The sequence below is a fragment of the Megalobrama amblycephala genome, linkage group LG1 (genome assembly GCF_018812025.1).
Source record: "Megalobrama amblycephala isolate DHTTF-2021 linkage group LG1, ASM1881202v1, whole genome shotgun sequence".
Lineage (NCBI taxonomy): Eukaryota > Metazoa > Chordata > Actinopteri > Cypriniformes > Xenocyprididae > Megalobrama > Megalobrama amblycephala.
Genome location: NC_063044.1, coordinates 46,170,171 through 46,180,351, shown reverse-complemented (window position 1 = coordinate 46,180,351; position 10,181 = coordinate 46,170,171). Strand labels below are relative to the sequence as shown.

The following is a 10,181-nucleotide window of genomic DNA, read 5'->3' as shown; positions in this document are numbered from 1 at the left end:
AAAAACACATGCACACAAACAGACCCTTATGCGCAACTGTCGTGGTTTCTTCTTCTGCCTTTTGTTATGATCAGAAGGATTTTTGACCCATGAGTCAACAATGTATCATTAATGTGCTCTCATAGATTCATAGCACGTTCTTTAGCTGGGATTGAAGTATGACCTTAATATGACCAAAAAACTCTTGCCCCTTGATTTTTAAGCCAGTTCCATATCCACGTATGTATTTTGATTTATACATAATACTAATATAAATTCTAATTATTATTGTTGTTACTATTATTATTTTTTTTAAAATCATATAAAATTGTGTTGTTGTTGTTGTTGTTATCATTTATTGTTGAAATTTATATATTTTATATATATATATATATATATATATATATATATATATATATATATATATATATATATATATATATATATATATATAACACTCTACAAGTAATGCAAGTTACATAATTACTAGTTACTTGAAAAAAGTAATCTAAAGTAATGCATTACAACCAAAAAAATCTTAGTTATTTTTTTAAATAAGTAACTCAAATTACTTTGTTCTCCCATTTATTGACTGACACCTGCAGAGACGCTGTGTGTGAACATGATGGTTATTGTAGATCTAGACTAAATGTGAACATGAATTTACTCATCTCACCTGCACAACAACAGATTCAGTATTCCTGAAAATGAATAGAAATGGTGAAATGCAAACTCAGAATATTACACAAACCTGCAATAATTAAATGATAAATGAAACAAAAAATGTATTGAAATGTATTTAATCTAAATATATTCTGTACAATATCAAAATCTTCTCAAATTTGTAAATGGGGATTTTTGGAAAGGGTCAAATGCAGATAGAACCTTCTAATTCTAAAAAAATCACTTTTCGCTTGGAACTTTTTTTTTTTAATTATTAAAAAACAAACAAGCAAGCAAGCCCAGCCTATTTGAGGAAAAAGTAACATAAAAGTAACACTAACTAAGCAATGTACAAGTTATATGTATTATTATTTTATTTTTTATTTTTTTTACAATAACTAAATAGCATATTTTAACTTTGTCCCCTTGCATGCTAAATAAAAGGCTATTGGTTTTATTTAATTTTCCTTTTTTTTTTTTTTTTTTTTTTTTTTCGAAACATTTTCAAACTTGTTAACTATATCATAAAAGATCTAATATTCCCATTCTCAAATAGTAAATGTATTTTTTAAACACCAGTTTATTGACTAATGATATATTACAGTGCCCTCCACTAATATTGGCACCTTTGGTAAATACGAGCAAAGGCGGCTGTGAAAATAAATCTGCATTGTTTATCCTTTTGATCTTTCATTCAGAAAAATCTGGAGTTTGTTTTTGGATGAGCGAGGAGGATTTTTCTTGAAACCCTCCCAAACAACTTGTGGTGATGTAGGGGGTTTGATAATTTTTTTTTAGGCTTTCTGAGACTCAAGACTCAACTAATCTCTGCAATTCTCCAGCTGTGACTCCTGTGAGAGTCTTTGGCCACTCAAACTTTCCTCTTCACCACGCACATTAGGACGATATAGACATACGTCCTCTTCCAGGCAGATTTGTAACATCTTTAGTTGGTGGAAATGGGGATTTTCAATGCTTTTAGCTATTTTCAGTCACTTTCTCTGCACATCAGAACTATATTCTTTGGTTTTACCTATTGTGATGGATGATTAAGGGAATTCGGCCGTTGTGTTTCTTCATATTTGTCATAGTTACCCTGTTGCCCCCCCCCCCCCCCCCCAAAAAAATGAATGGGAATATACTTCAGAGATATTTTACTCATAAGGATTTCTTGGGTTTCTAATAATTGTGGCCACCCTACATTGGAGAAAAAAACATTTATTAGTTAAGTTTTAATAAGAGTCGTTTTACTTCAATGAAAGGTTGGAATTTTGTGAATTTTTTTGTTTTTTAATGAAAGATCAAAAGGATAAACAATGCAGGTTTTTTTTCATAGCTGCCTTTGCTCATATTTACCAAGGATGGCAATATTAGTGGAGGGCACTGTAGTTGATCTATAACAGGTAGTGGGTGCCGCTAATCTAAAATAAAGATTATATGGTTGAAAACACTGAACAGTTGTGACTCATGACAGGCAAGCACATCTGTCTCTGGTTCAGCGCCAGCCAAAGCATGTACGCTGAATTTAGCAGTTAATTACATGCCGCTCTGAACGTTCTGATCACACCTGTGTGATCGTATCAAATGTAAAAAAAAATTATATATACAGTGGGTACGGAAAGTATTCAGACCCCCTTAAATTTTTCGCTCTTTGTTATATTGCAGCCATTTGCTAAAATCATTTAAGTTCATTTTTTTTCCTCATTAATGTACACACAGCACCCCATATTGACAGAAAAACACAGAATTGTTGACATTTTTGCAGATTTATTAAAAAAGAAAAACTGAAATATCACATGGTCCTAAGTATTCAGACCCTTTGCTCAGTATTTAGTAGAAGCACCCTTTTGATCTAATACAGCCATAAGTCTTTTTGGGAAAGATGCAACAAGTTTTTCATACCTGGATTTGGGGATCCTCTGCCATTCCTCCTTGCAGATCCTCTCCAGTTCTGTCAGGTTGGATGGTAAACGTTGGACAGCCATTTTTATGTCTCTCCAGAGATGCTCAATTGGGTTTAAGTCAGGGCTCTGGCTGGGCCATTCAAGAACAGTCACGGAGTTGTTGTGAAGCCACTCCTTCGTTATTTTAGCTGTGTGCTTTGGGTCATTGTCATGTTGGAAGGTAAACCTTCGGCCCAGTCTGAGGTCCTGAGCACTCTGGAGAAGGTTTTCGTCCAGGATATCCCTGTACATGGCCGCATTCATCTTTCCCTCGATTGCAACCAGTCGTCCTGTCCCTGCAGCTGAAAAACACCCCCACAGCATGATGCTGCCACCACCATGCTTCACTGTTGGGACTGTATTGGACAGGTGATGAGCAGTGCCTGGTTTTCTCCACACATACCGCTTAGAATTAAGGCCAAAAAGTTCTATCTTGGTCTCATCAGACCAGAGAATCTTATTTTTCACCATCTTGGAGTCCTTCAGGTGTTTTTTAGCAAACTCCATGCAGGCTTTCATGTGTCTTGCACTGAGGAGAGGCTTCCGTCGGGCCACTCTGCCATAAAGCCCCGACTGGTGGAGGGCTGCAGTGATGGCTGACTTTCTACAACTTTCTCCCATCTCCCGACTGCATCTCTGGAGCTCAGCCAGTGATCTTTGGGTTCTTCTTCACCTCTCTCACCAAGGCTCTTCTCCCCTGATAGCTCAGTTTGGCTGGATGGCCAGCTCTAGGAAGGGTTCTGGTCATCCCAAACGTCTTCCATTTAAGGATTATGGAGGCCACTGTGCTCTTAGGAACCTTAAGTGCAGCAGAAATGTTTTTGTAACCTTGGCCAGATCTGTGCTTTGCCACAATTCTGTCTCTGAGCTCTTCAGGCAGTTCCTTTGACCTCATGATTCTCATTTGCTCTGACATGCACTGTGAGCTGTAAGGTCTTATATAGACAGGTGTGTGGCTTTCCTAATCAAGTCCAATCAGTATAATCAAACACAGCTGGACTCAAATGAAGGTGTAGAACCATCTCAAGGATGATCAGAAGAAATGGACAGCACCTGAGTTAAATATATGAGTGTCACAGCAAAGGGTCTGAATACTTAGGACCATGTGATATTTCAGTTTTTCTTTTTTTAATAAATCTGCAAAAATGTCAACAATTCTGTGTTTTTCTGTCAATATGGGGTGCTGTGTGTACATTGAGGAAAAAAATGAACTTAAATGATTTTAACAAATGGCTGCAATATAACAAAGAGTGAAAAATTTAAGGGGGTCTTAATACTTTCCGTACCCACTGTATGTGTATGTATATATATATATATTGTGTCTATAGTCTTATGGAATCTGCATTCAAAATCCATTTGGCTCAAAAATCTGATGGGGCACATTCCCCCTCAATTTCAATGCATGACGCCTCTGATCGTATCGTTAGTCATTTGTTCGATATTGATGTATGGATCCATATCAATGTATTGTTACACCCCTGCCAGTGGTGTGTCATTAACGTGATCTCAGATTCATATCATGTTCTTAGTTTGACTAAGTATGAACAGAACTTAAGAATGACCTTAATATGACCTTCAATATAATGTTATGCAACCCTAATATTATGCATATTAACCCAGTGCTGTTGTTCCTGGTTTGTCCAAAGTGTCCTAGAGGTACAATTCAAGATGTTTGAATGCAAAATAGCCATATGATTTGTTGTCTTAGCATGTGCTTATGTGTTCTCTGCATGATCCTTCATGTATTTCCACCATCTGTTCCATGACTTTACTCCTGTAGTGCATGATGTCACGTTTACACTGTGTTCTCTACAGGAGCCATGTGACAAGCGATGAAAGCTCTGAGCTTTTGTCCTAACTATCTTCAGTTGTGACACAGGACATTTTGTTGATCACTTGGTTTTTATTTCTGCTGCTTCGGGTAGCTCCGTCTACAGTGAAATCTCATTGGTCCAAAGTTTGCTCGGCATAGCTGTACAATAAACATCAAATACCTTCTGATTGGCTGTGATTGTGTCACGTCGTGTGGCTATTTTGCATTCAAACATCTTGAATTGTACATTTAGGACACTTTTTTTTATGTGACCTTTGGAAGACCTTCATGATTTTCATGGTCATTATGTTAGAGAGGGTGGCTTGACTTGTAGTCTATGATCAGAGGTAAACAACTGATTTTAAAGAGGGTGAGTGTGACTTTTTGTTAACGTATGTCTATGTTTTGTGCATGTGTATAAGAGAAGGATTTTTGTATGTGTTGCGCCTAATGGACACAGAGTCCTGTCCTTCATCAGCTTCATCTGCTAACGTGGGCAAAAAAACCCTCCCCTTCCCATGCAGAAGGACATGTTGCTGTCATGGCAACCTCGCCATGTTTCGTTGCAATCATGTAACACTTCCTTGACACTTCCACGCCGGGCTCCCGCCAAACCCTCATGCAAACAGGATCACTATCACAATGTGTTTCCTTATGCTTTTCACTCATACTTTAATTATTGTCATTAGTTGTCTTAATTCATTTAAAGGAATACTATCTCTTTAAGTTCTTCCCACATTTATTATGTTAAATTTGGTCACCTTACTCTCCTGGTTGTTACCCTGAGTATGAAGAGGGACCTCCATGGCTCCCCCCTCCCTAATCTAAGCATCACTCTCTAGAGCCCTTCCTGTGACTTTCAGCACCACGGAGAGCTACCATCCCTAGAGATCCCAATATTCCTCCACAAAGGAGTCTGCAGAGATTGAGAAAGAGAAAAGGGCCAAGAGAAAAGAGATGAGTACAATCACTGCAGATAAGAGACTGTACCTTTAAGAGAGCGTGAGCGAGAGAAGAACAACAAAACCATGCTAATCTGTCACTGACTCTATTTTTTTTTCTTTTTGCTTAGTACAAGCTGTGTGTTTAGTAAAAGCTCTTTGCAGCTTCTCCAACACTAGTAAGCCAGCTCAATAGCACGGCGGCGAGCAAGGACGTACACACATGCACACACGACCGCACACGCTCGTTCTCCCTGACTCGCGCGCACACACACATCACCTCACACGCGTACGGCGCTGCTGCCTGTGAGAACCAGCTGGAGAGAACGAGCCCATCTCGCGCGCCGAGAGAGAGAGGGAGAGGAACAGAGGACGAGAGAGCAAGACAAAGGAAGGCAGGGACGGAAGGAGAAAAGGAGCGAATAGAAGCGCGGCCGGCTCCGGGAGCGGTTAACGACACGGAGTGAAGACAAGAGAGAGGAGGAGGACCAGGAGGGTGGATCAGGAAGCAGGCTGGTGGCTCTCTCTTGTAGGCAGCGGAGCACGGTGAAGGCATTATGGGAAATGCACCATCCCAAGGTATGTCAACCTTATCTTCATTTATTCTTCTCTAGCAGGTATTTTTTTATTTGCTGTGTTTGTTGTTTTCCCTCATTTTCTGCTTTTTTTTTCCTATTGCTTTTGGTGAGGGGGTGGGGCAAGGTGGGGTTGGAGGGTGTGTGTGTGTGTGTGTATATGTGTGTGTTTGTGTGCATAGTGAGCTTTTGGCGGTTCATGCCGTTTGCTCTGTGTCTGTGGGAGCCAAGGGCTCTGCTGATGAGCAGGGTATCCAGGGATGGGAGTGATAAGGCTGGCTCAGTGGGTGTGGAAGCTCAGAGATAAATTGCGGGATCCATGCCTAGAGAAATAGAAGGATGGGAAAGAGGGAGAGGGGAAAAAAAACATCTGCTAATGATGCTTTTGCTTAATGCGTGAACGTGTATGTGAGTGTGTATATTTGTGGTTTTGCATCTTAGCTTTCAGTGGCCGTGTAGGTATAATGGTTGGAAGCATCACACCCATTAAACCTGAAGTGAGTGTGTGAGTATGTGGTGAGAGAGAATTTTGTGGTGCTTGTGAAGGCAATTACTATTTGAACCTTGAGGAATAAACTTTACTGAGCAACTTGTCTTGCATTGTTTGGGCCACAAACGTCAAATAATGTGGCTTGTTGATTGGAAGTTGCTCTTACAAGCGTTTTGACTTACCTATTGAACTATAAAACAATCAAAAAAATATTCTCATGCATTTACAGGGATGGTTTACCCAAAATTTGCTGCTTATGCCAGTATGACTTTGTTCTGTGGAACACAAGACAAGATGTTTTGAAAAATATTTCAATTGTTTTTGTACATACAGTGAGAGTTAGTGGGGTCCAAAACAACATTGGAACCCCATTGAGTTTCACAGTCTTCATAGTCCTTTTATCATGTGTACTTGAGGATGAGTAGATGATTATAGTATTTTCATTTTTGTGTGAACTATCCCTTGAAGGCCTCTTATGAATTGGGTCACTGAGCAGCCACCCAGAACACTCTATCAAATAAAAAAGAAAAATCGCACAATGATTGGGTTTCTTCATGTACATCAACAACAATATTTCTTTCTGCCATTTTTCCGTCATCAACCATGTTAATAAGTTCTTAGTAATGTTAAACTCATAGCTAGAATCAAGTAACAGATGCATATTTTCATCACTTGCCAGATAATCCAACTTCCTCGCTTACTTTTCTCCAAGCTATCTCCTTTTTTGTCCAGTCTCTGTATGAATAAGTTGTATCATAAATTTCGGGGTGCCCTCAGACAGCTACAATAATGCTCTCCTCCATTTTCTGATACAATCAGACGTGTCAAACTGGACATGTCAATAAGCTCTTCGCTGATTGGCTTGCGCGATAACGCATCATGCGAATTTCCGGCTCGAGTTGAAATTTTTTAACTCGCGCGGAAGACGCATTTGAAGCGAATATTGCGTGTTCGCGGCATTCGCGTCACCCACTTTACGTCATTCGCATCTCATCTTTGCATTGACTTTGTATGTAATCTACTTGCTCAAATAATTAAGTTCGCTTTTGGTGTGCACACACCATTAGAGCTCCTTAGCAACACCCTGGCAACCACCAACATAAGTGTGGCACTGTGGTGGTTAGAATTTAGCCTGAGTAAGCACTTGCATTTTCTTCAGAAAATTTAAAAATCTAGTTTCAGATTCCTCTTTTGTCTTGTATCTCACAGTTTCAAAGTCACTTCTCTTGAAAGGAGGCTGCGAATTGATGGCCGAAAAAAAAAAAAGATAGAAAAAGCCAAAGAAAGAGAAAATGGACAAAAAGGAGCTTAGAGGCATTTGTCCCTGAAGTCTGCTGGGAGAAGAAATAAGGCATCACGAGAATGATAGAAAGATTTCATATGAGGCCTGAGATAGAAATGCTACAAGAGAAGACAAGAAAATTCTTCAGCAGAGAAAAACGCATATACAGAGCAGATGAAAGATGGATTGAAACTAGGGAAATGCTTGCTTGAAGTGAGATTGAGGAAGGCAGGGAGAGAGAGTAAGAAAGGAGACTGGCTATTGAAGGCATACCCACACTCTCTTGGGACAGTCCAGCTTTGGTAAGCACGAAAGGGAGGGCCAATATGCCTAAAAAAAGAAGGAATTGCAGAGGATGGAGAACACTGATGCTTCATTACATGAACTACACAACAGATAATCTGAAGAACAGGAAAACAAGAGTCTGAGAACATCTCACAATTTCTCTCCTTCTATTCCTTCTTTTCCTAAATCTTCTAAATGAAGCTGGCTTTAGCAGGTCACAAGCAGTGGTTCTCAACCTTATTTTAACTCTCAAAGGCCCCCATTGTCAACAACAGTTTTTGAAGGCCCCATGACTTTTCCAGCCATTCAGAATAAGAAAAAGGACTTTTAAAAGTAGTTTTTACTCACAGTTTCTACACTATAATAAAATATTTTAGACCTTTGTATATTCATTAAATGGCCATGGAGTTATACAGTTTTATTCATTTACATTACATGACTTTTCCTGCTTTAGAAATCCCACCTTTATAATTGGGCTATACCACATCTCCAAGTTTTCCAAAGCTTTGGTTCTTCAAAGAAAAAAGAAACCATTATTGAGGGGTGAATTAAAATAAGGAATTTCTTGATTATTTTTGAAGTTGTTCTAGCTTATTTATACCAGCAGATACTTTACCTATGTAATGTGGTCAAGCTGTTTTTTGACTGGTTGGCCTGTTTGGACCAGCTAGTGATTAGCTAATGACCAGCTTTGACCTGTTAGTGACCAACTTGGGCCAGGTAACGATCACTAGTTTTGACCAGCTTGGGCAAGCTAATGGCCAGCTTTGATTAGTAAACAATTAGCTAAGGACCCATTGCATGGACCAGATAGTAACCAGCTACCATGTTCCAAAGCTGGTTCTTTTTTCACCCCCACTCTTATTTACCCATTTCACAGGAAAATATGTCAGAAGCAATATTTAAGAAAGCTAAATAGAGAGTGAAGAGTGCAGAATGTGGAGGTGTAGAAGGTGTGCAGGACGGAGAGTGTAAGAGCATTGCTCTTAGGAATGAAAAGGAGAAATAGGTGTAGATGAAAGAAAAGAGGGGGATGAAAGCACTACTAGGATGAAAGGAAGGGATAGAGAGATGAAGGAGAAACAGTTCCTGGTTGAAACTTGAAGACTTTAGGTTATCTGGTGTGATCTAGTTTCTTTCTCATGGAGTGTGTGTGTGTACACATGATGATGGTTTGTGTGATATTTTGTTGTGTAATATGCTTATCAGTTTCCCAGTGCATTTATTGTAGTATCTATAATACAGAATCTCTATCCAAGACCATAGTATCGTAAAGTGTCTCAAAAGTATGTATCTATATAATATGATATCTCTGGATGAAATATGTTATAGCATGTGTAAATGTAGATTTTCACCCTTTATGAAGCCAAGGTCCCCTTGAGAGAGACAAACAATACCCTTCAAATGTTTGGGGTTGGTAAGATTTTTTAAAATTATTTTTGAAAGGAGTCTCTCACCATGGATGCATTTATGATGTAAAATCAATAAAAACAGTAATACTGGGAAGTATTATCACAGTTTCGAATAACTGTTTCCTTTTTTTTTTAAACACATTTTAAAATGTAATTCATTCCTGTGTTGTCAAATTTGAATTTTCAGCATCATTACTCCAGTCTTCAGTGTCACATGATCCTTCAGAAATCATTCTAAAGGCATCTTAAAGATCTTAATTGACCCACCTCAGCCCCTGGTATCAAAGGCGAGTCTGATACTGTTCTGGTTCAGTGTAAATGAACGCGAAATATAGCCGCTCTAAACTACGTCATTGTCATGACAACCAAAATCACTCCAGTCAGCTCAGGCGGCGCGAGATTCAAGAAGCAGGAGACGAAACGTATAACTTAGGGCAAATAGTAAAAATATTGTCTACCATCAAGGGGCATTGAAGTAAAAGAGTCCTGTACTCACATCGTGAAGCAAACCACCAAAATAACAGCAGAGAATCATCGTGTGTCATCAATTAGCTTTCGCCGTTTGTAATCTTCCTATGAAGAGACTGTCAGATCAACGCGCTGCTACATTTCTCTCAGATAAGGTAAATGCTTAACACAATCGGTGTCACTTTGATTGTGTACTGTTATATTATATTCCAAAAATCATCTCCTTGAGGACGATATTTCACCCACACACGACTGTCTGGTGATGTGCTGCTGCCTGATACAGGCAAATGCTAGCATCATTTGTTGTTTCTGTCTCTTTGAAAAAAAAAA

At 38.9% G+C, this 10,181-nt stretch overlaps 1 protein-coding gene across 3 annotated transcripts in view; it reads left to right on the top strand.

Moving 5' to 3' along the window:
* The first annotated feature begins 5,267 nt into the window (after positions 1-5,267).
* The window catches only part of LOC125271916 (SRC kinase signaling inhibitor 1-like), a 132,993-nt gene continuing 128,079 nt past the window's right edge, over positions 5,268-10,181 (top strand). Inside the window, exon 1 of one of the 3 annotated variants that reach the window (XM_048196278.1) lies at positions 5,268-5,918. In XM_048196278.1, coding sequence (XP_048052235.1) covers positions 5,897-5,918 — 22 coding nt within the window. In that variant the 5' untranslated portion in view covers positions 5,268-5,896. The remainder of the gene's footprint in view (positions 5,919-10,181) is intronic. The other 2 variants (XM_048196328.1, XM_048196362.1) reach the window with 2 other exon arrangements.